Below are 18,351 nucleotides of genomic sequence, written 5' to 3'. Positions count from 1 at the left end.
ATGGAGATAATGTAAGGAACAGAAGAGAGCTGGAAGTTATTGTATCTGTAAAGTTAGAACAGGAAGCTATTAAAAAGTAAGAACTGGAAAATAAGAGTAAATTCTTGTAGATAAATAATCATTGGGGGGCCGGCCCCATGGCTTAGAGGTTAAGTGCTCATGCTCCGCTGCTGGCGGCCTGGGTTCGGATCCTGGGTGCACACCGACGCACTGCTTCTCCGGCCATGCTGAGGCCGCGTCCCACATACAGCAACTAGAAGGATGTGCGGCTATGACATACAAATATCTACTGGGGCTTTAAGGGGAAATAAATAAATAAATAAAATCTTTAAAAAAAATAATCATTGGGAAGAATATCAATAGAAAGGCTGGAAGATAAAGATGAGTAAATCTTTCAGGAAGAGGAGTAAAGAGCCCAACAAATATGAGAGAAAAAATAATAGCGATAGAGAATCAATTGATGAGTTGCAACTTTTCCAATACAAATTCTAGAAAGGGAGAAAAGAAAACAAGGGAGACAAATTATTATAGAAATGACACAGGAAAATCCCAATGGTAAGAATGTGGATTTTCAGATTGAAATGGTTCTTTGGATAAAGAACTCTTGCTTACGAACAAAAGGGTAAAATTACAGCATACAGAGGGTAAAATAAAAAAAAAATCCTAAGAGCTCACAGACAGAGGAAAAACAAACACCCAAAACAGACTGTATTAGTCTGGGTTCTGCAGAGAAACAGAATATATATGTATTTATAAAGGGATTTATTATAAGGAATTGGCTCATGTGGTTATAGAGGCTGAAAAGACCCAGGATCTACTGTTGGCTAGCTCGAGACCCAGGATAGTTGATGGGATAGTTCCAGTCTGAGTCTGAAGGCCTGAGAACCAGGACAGCAGAGATATAAATTTCAGTCGTAGTCTGAAGGCAGGAGAAGACTGATGTCCCAGCTTGAGGACAGTCAGGCAGAGAAAGCAAATTCTCTCTTACTCCACCTTTTTGTTCTGTTCAAGACTTCAGTGGATTGGATAAAGCCCACCCACATTGGGGAGGCAATCTACTTTACTCAGTCTACTGATTCAAATGTTAATCTCATCCAGAAACGCCCTCACAGAAACACCCAGAACAATGTCTAACCAAATATCTGTGCACTCCATGACCCAGTCAAGTTGACCCATAAAATTAACCATTACATGTACCTCTTAAAAAGAACAAGAATCAGAATGGAACACTGTTTGTTAGAAAATCATAGAATGATTATAGAATAACGATCATAGAGTAATGCTCTGTATTTCTGAGAGAAAAAGATTTCCAGTCTAGACTTGTATTGTATTCAATCTATTGTATTGTATTGTATTCAATCTAGAATTCAAACTATCAATCAAGAGTAAAGCTAAAATAAAGTTATTTTAAGACATGCAATGGGCCTGCCTCGTGGTTTAGCTGTTAAGTGCGTGTAGTCCGCTACCGGGCTGCCTGGGTTGGGATCCCGGGCGTGCACCGATGCACCGCTTGTCTGGCCATACTGAGGCCGCATCCCGTATACAGCAACTAGAAGGATGTGCAACTAGGACATGCAACTATCTACTGGGGCTTTGGGGAGAAAAAGGGAAAAAAAGGAGGAGGATTGACAATAGATGTTAGCTCAGAGCCGGTCTCCCTCAGCAAAAAGAGGAGGATTGGCATGGATGTTAGCTCAGGGCTGATCTTCCTCACAAAAAAAAAAAAAAAAAGACATGCAAGAACTCATAAAAGTTATTTCTCATTATATTCAAGAGAATTGCTTGAGGAAGTCACCATAGCAAAATGATGGAGAACAGCAAGAAAGAGGGAGAAATGGAATCTATAAAATAGTGGATCCAAACCACAAATCCAGGGAAGTTCCAAGATGATCCCTGAACGTCACTGCGACCTAGATGACTACCAGTTCAGATAAGAGCAGGAGGAAGGAGGACCTTGATGGAGGCATCCGGATAATGAGAGACTCAGTACAAAATGTAATTGGACAGATATGGTGGAAAAAAATTAGACTATTATAAAGGCAAAAACTACAAAATAAAAATAAAGCCAATTACAAATTCTTCAAAATGCAACACAGTAATGGAACTGTTATTATAGTGATGTGTATGCTTCTAATGAAAATATTTATATGATTGTCTAGTATGAACACTTTTGATTTCAACTTTAGAATCACAGAAATATGAACAACAATTATGATTTTAGAACAGAATGTGAGTATTCTTAACTTTGACAATGCATGAATAAATTTGCAGATGCTAGTTTTTGGGAGGTGGTGGGTGGAAGAACTGGAGGGTAGCACAAGGGTGTTAATATCTTTATTTAAAAAAATGAAGCATCAGAGTATGTGAAGCAAGAAATAAAGTTTTTAGCAGATTACTCACTGTTACAAAAATATCAATGGAAGATGGAGAACAAGGCAGTGGGTGTGGAATAAGTGAGCAACATGTTTTGTCATAGCAGAATGTCCATAGAGAATGCTTAAAATGGATTAATTAAGAAATGGTACGGGGCCAGCCTGGTGGTGTAGAGGTTACTTTGCAAGTTCCGCTTGGGCGTCCCGGGGTTTGCTGGCTGGGATCCTGGGCGCGGACATACGCACCCCTCATCAAGCTATGCTGAGGCGGCGTCCCACATAGAGCAACTAGAAGGATGTACAACTATGACATACAACTATCTACTGGGGCTTTGGGGAGAAAAAAGGAAAAAAGGAGGAAGATCAGCAACGGATGTTAGCTTAGGGTCAATCTTCCTCAAAAAAAAAAAAAAAGAAATGGTAGCAGAAGTACATTATCTAGAAATATGATGTTAATCAACAGAAAAAAAATAGCTAAAAGAGAAATGGCTGCTTCTGAGAAACAGAAAAGCAGTGGGTCAAAGGGACTCTTGCTTAAAACCATGTGCATGAATGACTCTGGAATATGTGTGTGTGTATATTCATTATACATATATGTTAATATCTTCATTTTTATACACATATATACACATGAGAAAGAATGAACAACTTAGAGATTGATCATTAGTCATATAGAGAATTAATAAATGATAATGATAGTGCAAATTAGTTTGGGAGAAACCTGGATAATTCAATAATTGGTGCTTGGTCTATAGGTCTGCAGTACAGAAAAAATAAAAGAAGAGTGTTATTTCATAGGATGCCCTAAAATAAATGCTAGCTGATTCACAAAGTTACGTATAGAAACTAAGCCACATAAATCCCAGCAGTAAAAAAATGGTAAATATCTTTTCATTGGATGAGAAAGGAATTTTCATGAAAGAAATTATAAATAAGATGATAGATCACCTTTATTACTTAAAATGTAAAAATCCCTTGTACCAAGACATCATCACCAAAATTAAAAGGCAAACCACAAACTGGAGAACATTTTTATTAAATGTGACATAAAATGGGCGAATATCTCTCATAATCATCTATTTCTCACACATTTTGCTGGATATTGTTTGTCCACCAGATCCAGTATCCACCCTGCTCTGTGCCCTGGGAGCCTAAACCTTACGGACTGTGTCAGCCAGGCTCCCTTGCCCTCTGTCTTCCAACTGGGTTCAGTCAATGGGAGGTGGGGCAGGAGATTGGGGAGTGGGAGGAAAGAGGAGCTGGGATAATGATTCCTCTGCTCCCTCCCTTTAGGAGTACACAGTCTGCGGTGGTTGTGTTCATCTTCCAAAAGCCATGGCTCCTGATGGGTGTCCCTATCCAAAAAGCTGCTGAATTTGCCGGATCTTGGTTCCCCCACCCTCATGTCCCTCAGGCATAGGGATGGTAGTGGCTTTCCAGCGATATTAGCCCTGTGTGCTTCCCCATCTCTCGTAGCTTTCCCTTAATGCTGTCCACACTACCGTTATAAATACTTCCGTCATTAAGCTGTCTTCAGCCACTCTCTTGTGTGTCTTTCCAGACTCTGTTACACAAGAATGAAACTAAAACTGAAAAACAGGACATGCATAGGTAAAAGTATACAAATCCGTATTCAATATTTTGAAAATGCTCAGTCTCACTAGTGACGGCATTTCACACAGTAATGATATAACATTTTTTACCTGTCTAATTGACTTGTATTAAGGCAAATGATAGTTCTTGAGGCCTGCAAGGTGCTCCCAGACTGTTCTGTTCAAAGTATAAATTATCATATCCTTTTTTGGAAACAATGTCAATGTGTATGAAAGATCCTTACCAAATACTTGTGCTTTTTTTTTTTTTTTTTTTTTTTGCTGAGGAGGATTGGCCCTGAGCTAACATCTGTTGCCAATCTTCCTCTTTTGTTGCTTAAGGAAGATTAGCCCTGAGCTAACATTTGTGCCAATCTTTCTCTGTTTTATATGTGGGATGCCACCATAGCATGGCTGACGAATGGTGTAGGTCTGTGCATGGGATCCTAGCCCACGAACCTGGGCCGCCAAAGCGTAGGTGCCGAACTTAACCACTAGGCCACTGGCTAGCCCCAAAAGTTGTGCTTTTTGATCTAGGAATTTTATTTCTAGGAGCCCAAACTAAGGATAATAATCAAAAATACAGATGAGAATCTACACCCTAAAGTGTTATTAATAACAGTAGAAAAGATGGAAATGAATCAAGCAAACTACAATAATTGGCTATTTGAAATTTTAAAAATCTACATAATGAACAGATTGTGCAGCCAGATAGAATTTTTCGTGATTTGAGAATGCTCACAAGATGATGTAAGTTAATATAGCAGCATGTAAAAAAAAAAAAACTTATGTATCACCTAATCTGTCTTTAGACTTGACAGCCACTTACTTCCTCTGGTTAAATTGGACCCTCACCCAGAGCTATACCATTACTATCTCTTCCTGAATTTCTCAATAAACTTTAAAAATAGAGAAATATATTAAACATAACTAATTGAATAAATCTGTGCTGTATACCCCTGGAGCACATCACAAAGCCTCAGACGTGGACAGAACTGCTCCATTGCATGTCAGGAGCTGCAGGTGCCTGAGAGAATGGGTGCTTATGTCTACGAAAGGCTGTCTTACTTTTTGTGAGTGACTCACTTGACAGCGAATTTCATGTGAGCCACACAGCGCATATTTTAAATGAGACCATTCCAAACATGCCCTTCTAATTTGGTGAGAATCCTTTCAGCTGATTTTTATCTAATGCTATACCACAAACATAAATTTAATTTTATTTATGTTATACACGCATTTTAGAAAAAAAATGGAAGGGATTATTCAATATTATTTACAATGGATACTTCTGGGCTGATGAGATGACAGGTCATTTATATCATTTAAAATACTGTCTGATATTTTCAAGTATTTTATAATGAGCATGGTTAGCTGTTACAATATGAAATAAAACTTTGAGAAATACGGACAAGAAAGGAATGAAGAGTAACTGAGGCACGTGGGGTGGTGGAGCCTGAGGCATTTCTGTAGCCTAGTTAACCATACACTCTTTTCCTGCCACTTTTAGCCCCATTCAGAGCAAATTTGGGCTCATTTCTCCCCTTTACTCTCTGTCTTAGTTTTTCCGTCTCTTCTATTTACTTTTTCTTTGATTCGTTTTCTTTTCTCTTTTCACCCCCACCCTAGTCCTTTTCTTTTGATGCCATTTTTCCCTCTTCATTTTTCATTTTCTGACTGTAAAGAGCCCCAGTGGGTGATAAAGAAAGAAGCCTATACATTACATTTCTTGGTCTCTTGTTCTGTGATCTACAAGTGTGCAGAGGCCACGGCCACCCTGTGTGTAGAGTGAGCATTTACTGAGTGCTTACCATGTCCCAGACATGTAAGTACTTCACTCATTTAATCCTCAGTACACCTATGCAGTTGGTACTATTATTGATCCTATTTTATGAAGTAGAAACAGAGACATTACATGAGTGGTGGAGCCCATATTTGAACCCAGGCTGCCTGACTCTGGAGGCTTTAATCACTTTGTGATCCTCCCTTTATTCTGGTCAGTGCTGATTGCTGGCTCCAGGCCTAATGGGGTGGGTGCTGAGGAAATGCAAAAGAGAACACTTTTGGAGGTAGGTACGTCACCCAAAAGGGGCCAACTTGTGAATTCATCATCGTCCGTGCATAGAAACTCTCTCTTTGTCCCGGAGTTGTCCTGATTCAGGGATTCTGAGTTACTCTAACAAAGCTCACAAGAGACTTATGGATACAGTCACACACCACTTTACTCAATTACAGTAAGAAAAATTAGAAACCTCAGTTCAAGTGACCTGGAAACCCTCCCTCCTCTGCTTAACTAGCAAGCCTGGATCAGAGTCGGGAAGTTCTGCTATGATATAGAATTAAATGGCAGGAGGTTCTGGTGTCTTGGCTCGTCCATTCTCCAAATCAGAAAGACCAATATTTGGGTTGGACCCACAGGGCGCCTCTCCCATGGATGGTTTTTAGATGGCACTGCTGTCTCTTGCTCTGCCAACCTTCTTGCTTCCTTTGCTGCCACATTCTCCTTTGTTCTGAAGTATGAAGAATCCTGTATACTATTTTATAAGGACCAGGACCATAGTCTGTGGATGGAGGATGAAGTGAATACCAACAAAAATGAGAGAAGCAGAGCATTCAGAGATGATTGAGATAAATTTCCTGTCCTCATGGATCTTGTAGTCCAGTGGACCACAGGCATATCAATAGGCACTTTCAATATAGGTGGTGGGTGCAGTAGAGGAAGCCTCTGGAGGAGAGAGTGAGCAGTGTCCTTTCGGCCTGGCCTAATTTTTGTTTTTTGCATTATTTCTACAGGGTTTGCAGTTTCAGGCTGTCACTGCTTTTATAACTAAGGAAGGTACACAAATAAAGCCATCTAGTGAGAGCAGAAATAACACGCGACTTACGTGGCGTTTACACTGGCTAGAAAGACCAAACTCCACCGTGACCACAATGCTCATGTTTTTTAAGGGGGCACAAGTGCTGTAACTTTCCTGATAATATCCTCATAATTTTCTAAATAGCGGGATTAGTATTAAATCCCAGGGCAAAGTTGCAAGAACCCATTTTCTCAAGTTATTTAAAACTCAGACTCAACAAACTCCCCCCATTTATACCACAGTATGAACCTGGTGACAAGACATTCAAGATGGCACGGACATGCAAGTAAGTAGCTTCTGGCTACAATGCCTCAGATATTTTTTGAAAAGTTATTTAAAAATTATAACTCGTAGGCATTATATTTGGCTTAAGGAAGTTTAAAAAGTTAGACTTGAGTTCATCAGAAGGTATGTGCAGCATATCTAACAGTTTAGTTCAACTTAAAGTTTAAATCAATGTTTTTTAATCACTATTTTTATTGTAACACGCTTGAATTCTGGAAAATTTTTCAAGGTATCAAAACTTGGAACATTATTTAAAAAAATGCTTTAAGGCTCCTAATTAAGATGTTTATTCTTAAGTTATGTTTTCTTGCAGGGACTTACGAATTATTTGTTGCTCCTTAAAATGAAGCAGAAGTTTGTAAGGTTTTAGCAGCTGTTCCTTTCTTTTCTTTTATTCTTATTCCAGACTTTTAGCAATTATTAGGTCCTCATATATCACATTTCAAAAATTGGTTTTCACTACAAAACTGAGATGTTCAAATAGGATTTAAATTGTCAAAAAAATTGGGTTCACTCTAGTGCTTTTTGAATCATGCCAGTAATTTTATCCTGTAGCTTAAGAATACAGAGAATATGAAAGAAAAAGGAATTGTAGGGCTCAGACATCTACTCTGATGCGAATGATTTACCAGAATGGCCCATGGGAGCAGGGCCACCCCTTGTCATAAGGAGCCTCAGGTGTGTGTTCTCTGGAAGAGACTGTGTAAAGCCTGTAGGAGGCCTACACATGTATTTTGTTCAATTACTTATTATACTTTTGTATCTGAGAACACTTTGGACAAAAGCAAGCTAGGCTCCTGGTGCAGATGGCAGACTTAGTGTGAAAAGCTTTGCTGTGCTGGGGTAACTGTTGAGAACAGTCTGATGTCCAGGCCAGCCCGTCCTCAGTTCTCCTGCCAAGCCTAGCTCTGGGCTTTCCCATGGGGAGAAGAGTGGGGAAGCAGCTCAGCCCTGGTGGGCACAGGAACAACAGGTCTCAGCCCACCACGGCACTCCTGAGAAGTGATCTGGTGCTGGAACACAGCCCCATCATTTAGACATGCAGCATGGACCAGAGGACTTCTGTGCTATATCCATCCCCCACGCCAATGACAAGCTGGCTAGGTCACTATATTTAGAAAGTGAAAAAATTTGCTGAAGAAAGCTGTAAAGCCTCTCAGGAGGGCCTCATGTCTTGCAGCAGCCCCTGCACCTCTGTAAGTATGGGCAGATGACCAATCTCCTCTCCACATTTGAATCTGACCTCTACTATTTGCACTCCATGTGATCCAGGATATGTCACTTAGCTTCTCTAAATTCCGATTTACTCCTCTGTTTTATGATTAATCATAATAGCATCTACTATTGTGATGATGAAGTGAGATATACCCATGTATGCAAAGTGCTTAGTGCAATTCCTGAAGGGGAGTGAGAGCCCAATGCATGTTGAGTGTGGGCATTAAGACCCGTGATAGCGGCCCAGCTCTTTTGGGCTGATATCCTGGATATTCTGAGCAGACTTGGTGCATTCTTTATCTCAGTTAAGTCCAACACACAATAAGGACACTAGATATGTCAGTGGCAAGTCCAAATAAGAAGGGAAGAGATTTGTGAGTTCCCAGGCACCGGCTGAATCCTGACAACCAGATAAGTGAGAACAGAAGGAGTCCATTTCTTCTTTTTTCTTGAGACCTGGAAGTCAGGGAAGACCTCTCTGAAAAGGTGGCTTTTGAGTCCCTGTGCAGCGCAAAAGGACTTCTGGGCAGAGGAAAGGGTGAGGTGACATATAGCTAGTTGGTGGGTAGAACAGGTCTCTTGATTTCCATCTCGATGTTTCCTTTATTGCATCAATTGCTTCTATTAGAGTCTTCTTGGAATCTCCAGAAAGTATTTTGGATAGAGTACTGATACAACTGACTATAACAAGGATCATGTGGAACCACATTCCTCCATTAAAAAAACATTGAATCACTGCCGTGTCTGAGGCTGTGTGTTGGGGGTCTGAAAACGCAGCATCTTTGTGTTAAACCATCTCCCCTTTTGGCCAATGGCCTCCCAGTCAGACAGATCTGAAGCCCCAGCATCATCTTTTACTCCTCCATCGTCACATTCTTCCCCTCTCTCCCCACTGCCCTTACTCACTATACATCTAGATTCTGGTATGAATCATGCAACATCCTTCTGAAACATTCTTTCAACTTGGCCCCCTGCTTCTAGACTTGGCACTGGGCACTAGGAAGGTAGTTGAAGTTAAAAATGTAGGGCAGAATCTTGACTGAGGGTTTAAGACTATATATATCCTGATTAGGATTGAGTTCTGGTTTTTTGCTTGTTTATTTCTAAACAAAAAAATCAGTAAAAAGCACCTAGGATTCTTTCACCCAGTAATAACCAATACCAGCCACTATCAGCAATTTATATATCTCTATATATTTCACATATATGATTAAAAAATAAAAGGATGTCATATGCATAATTTGAAACCCTTTATACATATATCATGAGCATTTTTAAGAAAATGAAATATATCTACATCATTTTAATTGATACATTATTGTATGTTATATATATTCTTGTATCACTATTTCTTTATTTAATGAATTCTTCATTGATGTATCTTTATATTGCTACTGATTTTTTATTGTTATAAACATTGTTATAGTAAATTGCAAAATGCGTAGATCTTTGTGAATTTCTTGGAGTATTTTCATCAAATAAATTCTTGTAAAAGAAATTGCTGGATCAGAAAGGTGTGTAATTTTAAGGCTTTTGTTGAATATTGTCAAGTTGCCCTCTGGAAATTTTACACCAATTTACACTTCTACTCTTTCCCTACACTATCACCTGATTATTAATATTATTTAATATCTTTGCCCATCAGATAGGTGAAAACTGATCTCATTATTGTATTAATTTGTATTTCCTCAATTATTAATGGAATTGAACATCTTCTGCATGTTTTAGGCCATTTATAGCTCTTATTTTGTCTGTTCATATCCTGACTTGTCTGTTCATGTCCTAGTAGGTACACTACTCTTGCATTGATTTATCTTCTTATTTGTCTATATTAATTTTGTTATATATGTTGTGAATATTTTCCCATTTGATGTTTGTCTGTGTTTACTGATTATCGTAATAGAAATTTAAAATTCTGATTTCATCAAACCTATCACATTTTTTATTTACAATTTCTGACCTTAGTTCTTTTCTTAGAAAAGCTTTTCCTATTTCCAGACTAACAAATATTCCTCTATATTTTATTCAAATATTTTTAAGGTTCCATTTATTACATTAAGATCAGATTAATCTTTATTTTATTTTGATATAGGGTGTAGGACATATAAAGGTGTTTGTGGCTTGCACTGGCTCTAATTTATTGATAAACCCGTCATTTCCCCACTGATCTGAAATGCTGATATTATCATACACTATATTCATACATATGTAAACATACTGAGGATCTTTGAGGTGGGAAGGTTAGAAGCAAAGACACAGGGAGGTCCAGGTGCAAAGTAATGCTAAGGGTGGTAATGGGGATGGAAAGGAATGGGGTTAATGCAAGAAATCTTGCTTTATACATAGATAAATAATAGATAAATCTTGTCTCCTCTTTGAAATGTAAAGATAGTAAGGAGAGGACAAAAGTAACAATAAACTTTTTGAAGCAGGTGACTGGGGGAAAGCGCCATGTACAAAAATGGGAAAAGCAGAAGTTGGCTGTGACGTAGAAGAAGATGATCAATTTGATATTAAGATTTTGAGTTTGTGGTCCCAACAGAGCATCTATGTCATGAAGTGTGTGTGTATGTGAGAGAGAGAGAGACAGAGACAAGAAAGAGCGAGAAAGCAGATTAAACCAAGATTCAGTTAACTTTTATTGAACATCTACTGTATTTAATAGGCAAGGCTGCATTTTCCTGGGTGGTTCATCAGCACTTGAAAGATTTTACTCTCTTCCTCAAAGAAGTAAAGCAACAGCCAGCACGTCCCTGGAGTCTGAGAGGTGAAGCAACAGCCTCTCCTTAGTCCTCTCCCCTGCCCTCTTTCCTCCTCTCCTGCCCAGCTTCAGATCCTCACATCTCAGGTGCCTGACCACCCTCCTCCTAGTGTGAGAGAGGAGGTGGCATTCCCATCCTAGCAGCCCTGCTGTGGGAAGGTAGAGCGCACTGCAGGGGGAAGGAGGTAAAGGAAGAGGCTTCTGCGGGACCTTAACTCTCATGCTATTTCCTCTCAACTTCCTCCAGCCTTCTGCCAGTCCAAGCAGAGGCCAAGGAAAAGGAGCAGGAGAGAGTGAGTGAGACGCCTTCCACCTCTGCCTCCACCCCACCCTGGCCGGCCTCCATCCCACACCTCACCCCTAATTTCTCTTTCATAGGCTAGGGTCAGGCCAGCAGAAGCTCAGAGCAGTCTCAGTCCTCAGGATGATAATGCCGCCTTCTACAACTGTAGCTGTGACAACTAGAGGAGTTCCTAGTGGCCACTTGGGAACATTAGATCTTTGTTCTACGGGAACATGTGAGCTGTAGTGGTTCACGGTCAAAGAAACGTCAGTGGAGATTTATCATGGATTTATTATGAGTTAAGACATTTGCGGTCTGAGCAGACCGGGTGCAAATGTCCAGGGGACAGTGTATCCATGTTCCAAATCATGGACTTGCAAACAGACATTGGGACTGGGGATCCTGAAAGTTGGAAATGGGCTGTACTGTTTTCCAATCAAGCAGATGAAATGAAGAAAATCCCATATTGGAACCATAGGCAACTTCCATGATTTGTAAAAACATTTTTCAGGCAAAAATTTTCCAAATACTTGCTTCAAACCAAAGATTCTGAAAGTTGAACACTAGTCAGAAGTGGCAGAGTCTGGTGATTAAAAATAAAAGCTTTATACTTTTAAATCTTTAAAATACACTTTAGCATAACCTACACTATTTTATCCTATAGTAACCCTGTGAAATATTATTTTCCTCACTTTCTAGATGAAAAAGCTAAGGCTCAGATGTGTTAAGCCACTTGACGGATATCACGGTTCAGAGCAGACCTAGGACTCAAGCTAACACCGTGAGTTTCCCACCCAGTCTCCTTACTGCACCACCAGCACCTCTGCAGGCTTTGAAGCCCTGCTTTTTGAGGCCACGCTTTTTTTTTTTTTTCTTCTGGTAAGCAAAATCTGCACCTCCCAGACCGTACATTTTTTCAGGCTTGGCATGATTTATCTTGCTTGCTTGGCATGCAGGCATCTATTACATAGCTCCCAAATGTGGATTTATAGATGTTATCAGAAGTCAGTTGTAGGTTTTGTGAAGTGATTATACAGGTACAGTCTTATTTTGCTAAACTTAACAATTTAGTGTACAAGGAAATATGAATAGGCCAAGAGATAAAAGCTTAGCTGACAGTGTTTTAACACCTAATTACGTAAAGCAGAGAAGAGAGCCGTACTCTTAGACTAAAGCTGGTAGAGTTGTTGTTTTCGTGCCTACGGACACTTTAGGACCCGTCTGTGATTTATGGTAAATATATGAAGGAAAGATAGTCCAACATTTGTGAAAGATATTTTAACATTTTTTGATAAAAATGACTGCCCCCAATATAAATAACATTGATTAGAGTTTCCTTTCAATTGGCTGCTCTGTTATAATTAACATTATTTTAAACTCTGCATCTGAAAGATTTCCAAGAAAAGTTAGTTGCTAGTTTTCCTAAGGCAAATGAAGAGATAAGTAAACATACTATTCATGATGTCAGCTTTCCGATGAAACAGGAGATGATAAGGATAAAGAGAGTTAAAAACGGCTCTTTCTAAGAGGAAGGACAGTAAAAACGGAATAAAAACCTTGTGTGGGAAACCCAGAGATGGACCTAGGAGCTCTCCCTGCTCTTGCCCAAGTTTGAGAAAGCTGCAGTGTGTAGCGTCCCTAGCCGAGGGCGAGCCCGAGGTGCGAGGTGCGCTGGAGAGGGCTTGAGCCTGGCTAGCTCATTGTTCTAGCTCTTCTCCAATGTGGTCAGCAAACAGGATTGTCTGTAAGGAGGAGCAGAAATTGCGGGTTGGTAGGTGTCCAGGTGCCAGAGTGGTCAACACATTTAAGCAAAGAAGGTGAGCTTGTAGCAATAAAATATTTTCTTTCAGGCCACAGAATAAAACCTTCTGGAAACTGTCTCTGTTAGGACACTTAAGCTGCTTGCAATGGTGTAACAGATATTTACTTGATTTTTTAAAATAAAGATGATCTTTTCCCCTCTCCAATTTGCCCTATTTTACCAGAGGTGGAGGTTTTAGTTAATTCAAACATTAATAAAATGTTTGTATTTTTACAACAAAAAAAGAAGAGCTTGGAAGAATAGGCTAAATCTCATCTTCCCAGGAGTGTGAATCCCTGAGTTCTGACATCAGTGGCTCCCTATCTCTCTGGTGGTTGCACCACTTAATTGCAGGCAGTAGCCACTTTTAAGAGCTGAATTAATATTTTTCTATTCCATTTTGCTTTCCAAAGAATGCTAGAATTATACATCCAGGGTAGAGTTGAAAGTTTGGGGGCACGCATTTGAGATTTTAAAATTATTAAGTTTCCGAAATACTTATATACATCAAATAATACAAAGAAAATGGAAAGTATTTTTCCTGTCTTGTTTCCTTTTTCATGATCAGCATAATAAAAGAATCCTTTGGCATGTTTCTAAGCATGACAAATCAATAGGGTATTAAATTAGAGGGGAAATAAGAAATTTAAATTTAAGCTGATTGAAAAATCCAGCATTTTATGTGCAAATGAGTATAAATTTATGTATACATATGCATATATCATATGTTTCAGGTACATATTAGATTTGTAAATGGAAATGGTCTATGTGGTGAATGTTGGCAAATAACATTCATTTTTAGGATTACCATGAGGAAAATGGGTTTACATTTTACTTATGTATGAGAGCAGTTTTCTTTTCACTTTCAATGTAACATTGGACTCAAAATCTGATAAAGATAAAATTTCCATTATTTTGATAATACTTACATATTCAGAATACATTTGTTTATTTTAGGCTGAAAAACTAGTATAATTATTATGAGTATTGATTGAAACAGCCTCATTTTATAAGTGAACAAAGATGCATAATCATTTTGGTTTCTCTTATGGCTTAAATACTGTCATGTTAATACTACACATGTGTATAGTGTGCTATATTTTTAAAAAAGGTAAGGAATTGATTGAAGAATTTTCTTACTTTAAGGCCAAAATCAGGGAGTTAAATTTATAAGACTAAGGAATTCCAATGGGAAAAGAAATAGAAAACATTGGCTCAAAATTTAGCTAATTCAGATCCTTCCTCATACTAACTCTATGCTGTTTAGACCTTTGGGAAATTTTGGAAAACATAGACTTACATCTTTCATAATCTATGAATTTAATATTCTCAATTTTCTACTTTGTTTTACAGGAAATCAAACAAGCACATTGAACAAAGTACACAAATTCAACAGCTGGGAAGGCATTATGGAGAGGTCCCGTGACATTTTCTTCAGTTTTCTCTAAAAGGAACTAAAGTACTGATTAAATGTACTCTTAGACCAAATATTCCTTTAAAAACATAAGTATAATTCATTTCCTGAGAGGCATGTATTAAAACATGTGATATCTACTTACTGCTTTTTTTCTCTTTCTAAACAAAACTGACATGGAAATAGTTTGAGAAAAAATTTAAGAAATGGGTACCACTTTTTATCGAAAACATAATTTCTCATCTAAGTGTTGGTACCTGCTCATTTTTTTTGTCTCAGTTAGTAGCAACCTCTTCCTATAATAATGGTCCCTTACCTGTCATGGTCCATCAACAACTCTAGCTACTACTATCTTCCCAATATACCAATTTCCTAGAGACATCTCTTTCACTGGCCAGGTTGTGTTGTTGCCTTCATATGTCATCCTGCCTGAAAGATGTTAGCTTCGTTGAAAGGGGGTATGTTGAAAAACAGTCTTCCTGTCTTGATGCCAGTAACTTCCTTTTCTCTGTTACTTCCCAACCACAGGGCCATGACTGGGCACCATGTCTACCCACCTATTGGAATTAGGAATAAATACAGAAGAGTTCAATTTGATTTAGCAAACAGTTAAAAAAAAATTAAAGAGTTTTTTTTAACCTATCCCCTTTAACAGCAAGAACTTGTATAGATTTGTCTCCAAGAAAATTGGAATATCAGATCCGTGAAAACAGAAATAGAGACTATGGAAAATGTTGCAAAACTCAGTATTTTTTCTAGACCGTTCAAATTGTTCAAGACAATAATTTCTTTTCTCAGAAACATGCATAGTCTGGCCTGGTTACCTCGGGAACTCTTCCTTTTTCCCTTTCTTTTTCTCCTTACTTCTCTTTCTCTTTCTTAAGTTCATGTATGACTCCCTCCTTCCCCACTCCCTCTAAAAAAAAAAAGTCACTGTAGCTGCACTTTCCAGAGATTAGAAAAATTAAACCCTGACTATTGAATAAATGACCACATTTAGCATCTCTGAAAGTACCCTAACCCTCTCTGTCTCTTCCAATTAAACATTCTTTACTAAACAATAAAATAAACCCCACATTTAACTGATTCAAATTTTTTCTGTTCTTTCCCTGCCCCCTTATTATTTCTGTAATTCTATTTTTCCTATTGTTCATTTTAAGCTTGCAGTATTTCAACTATATTTGGATTAAATAAGCTTTTTGTGATCTGGTCTTGAAATTTAACCACCATCTATAGCAATATGTTATGAAGGAACGTGTTTTAAGACTAACAAATGATTTGGTATAATATAGCCCATTTTAAGCTGGAAAATGTTTCTAACAACATAGATTTTCATGTGTGAGTTTTGTACCCAGCTTTGTTAATTTATAGTTTCACCCAGAATGTTTTTTTTTAGGATCTTTTTAAATTTAGAGCTCATATTATTACCTAATTGGTGGTAAGCCACCTAATTTTCAGCAAACAAAGGACATAGTTATTAACATTCTAGTTTGTAAATCAATTCTGATTAGTCCAAGATAATTGGTTTGATTAAATATTACTATGTCAAGCAAGTGGCCCAGTATTTTGGTCATTAAAAAATCCAAATTGGATTGATTGTTTGTTTATGCTGATTGGATGGCAGTTGGCCTCCTAATTTTCAATCAGATTGGGTATATCACGTCAGTACACCATGCTTTCCATATGCTACATTCTGAAAACTCAATCACTATGACTCTTTGCCCTCTAGCATCTTTTTCAGGGAGTCTTTTACTTCTGTGTTCCTCAGGCTGTAGATCAGAGGGTTGAGCATGGGAATTACAAGACTATAAAACACAGAAACCACTTTGTTGTACTTCCACGAATTCCCTGCTTTGGGTTGCTTCAGGTACATGAAAAACAGTGTTCCATAGAAGATGATGACCACAGTGAGGTGGGAGGCACAGGTGGAAAATGCTTTGCACTTGCCTTTGGAAGACTGAACTTTTATAATGGAAAAGAGGATGCAAATGTAGGAGACGAGGACAGTCAGGAGGGATCCAGTGAGATTCACAGCAGAGAAGATCAAGAGGTGCTTCTCTTTGTTGTGGGTGTCAGAGCAGGAGAGGGCAAGGAGAGGGGGGTCAGCACAGTAGAAATGGCGGATGACGTTGGAGTCGCAGAAAGACAACTGGAAAGTCAGCACTGTCTGTATCACAGAGTTTAGGAAGTCATAGGTATAGACCCCTATCACCAACTCCTTGCAGACCCGCTGAGTCATAGTGGCTGTGTAAATCAGGGGGTTGCAGATAGCCATGTAGCGGTCATAGGCCATCGTGGCCAAGAGGAAGCATTCCATAGTGGCAAACGCACTGGAGAAGTAGAGCTGAGCAAAACAGCCCAAAAAGGAGATGGTTTTTTTCTTCACCAATAAATTTTGCAGCATTTTGGGCCCAATAGAAGATGAATAACAAAGATCAATGAAAGGCAGGTGGCTGAGGAAATAGTACATGGGGGTGTGGAGCCTCGTATCCACCTTGACGAGCAGGATCATGCCAAGGTTTCCCACCAGGGTGATGAGGTAAATTACCAGGAATACCACAAAGAGGGGAAGCTGGAGCTCAGGATGGTCTGTGAAGCCCATGAGGACAAATTCTGTCACTGTGGTACGATTGCCTCTAGCCATTTTGTTCTCTCTCTTCTTGGAAAAAGAAGAAATATGGCTTTAAAATGATTAGATACTTAAAAACAGAAATCTCTCACCTCTTTGTTCCAGAACAGGTGACAAAAATTTGGCTTCACATTCCCAATGGTTAAAGGCTGTCATTAGCCACAGCGCTTTATTCTGCTAAAATAGACTTAGAAAAGTCTGAGCTCATTCACTTTCTTTCTTGACGGAGATTGACAAATTGACCTCCAAGTTGCACTGTTACACTCCCAATATTGTACAAGAATACTGTTTTTCCCACAAACCAAAAGTTTTGTGAAATTTTAAATTTTTGCCACTGTAATGGTGAATATTAGTAACTCACATTCTCTTGATTTGTGCATTTTATAAAGTTATGAGCAAGGGTTAGCATTTTTTCAAGCAATTATTTGCATGTGCATTTCTTTTTCTATGAATGGTCAGTTCAGTTCCTTTGCTAATTTTTCTATTAGGTTGTTGGTCTTCTAAGCATTTTATTTATAGGAGCTCTTTGTTTATTAAAGAAATCAGCTATTTGTTTGGTATGTCTATTGCAAGTCATTTTTCAGTTTGTTAGTTGTCCCTTCATGTTGGTATGGTATTATTTCTTTGTGCTATGCAGTAAGTTTTAAATATTTTGATGTCAAATTTATCAATCTTTTTCTTTTTGAATTCTTACCTTTGTGATATGGTTAGATAAGCCTTTCTCAATTTAAAATTATTAAAAAAATTATCTCATTCTATTCTAGAGTTTTACTGGATTTCATTTTTTTTTTTGTGAGGAAGATTGGCCCTGAACTAACATCTGTTGCCAATCCTCCTCCTCCTTTTGCTTGAGGAAGGTTGCTCCTGAGCTAACATCTGTGCCAGTCTTCCTCTGCTTTATATATGGGACGCCGCTGCAGTATGGCTTGACAAGTGATATGTAGGCCCGCGCCTGGGATCCGAGCCTGCTAACCCTGGGCCACCGAAGCGGAGCGCGTGAACTTAACCACTATGCCACGGGGCCAGACCCTGTTTACATTGCAATCTTTGATCTATCTGGAGTTTAATTTTGATGTAAAGAATGAGGTAATAAATTCTTTTTATTTATTTGTCCAAATAGTTAGCCAGGTATTCTAATGTC

At 38.6% G+C, this 18,351-nt stretch overlaps 1 protein-coding gene across 1 annotated transcript; it reads right to left on the bottom strand.

Moving 5' to 3' along the window:
• Window positions 1-16,289: 16,289 nt before the first annotated feature.
• Window positions 16,290-17,225, bottom strand: LOC131409145 (olfactory receptor 5M5-like). Its single transcript, XM_058546300.1, has one exon. The coding sequence runs from the start codon at window positions 17,223-17,225 to the stop codon at window positions 16,290-16,292; it is 936 nt and encodes a 311-aa protein (XP_058402283.1).
• Window positions 17,226-18,351: the final 1,126 nt, after the last annotated feature.

This window comes from Diceros bicornis, chromosome 7 (genome assembly GCF_020826845.1).
Source record: "Diceros bicornis minor isolate mBicDic1 chromosome 7, mDicBic1.mat.cur, whole genome shotgun sequence".
Lineage (NCBI taxonomy): Eukaryota > Metazoa > Chordata > Mammalia > Perissodactyla > Rhinocerotidae > Diceros > Diceros bicornis.
The sequence above is the reverse complement of the archived record's forward strand: the minus strand, read 5'-3'. Positions and strand labels throughout refer to the sequence as shown.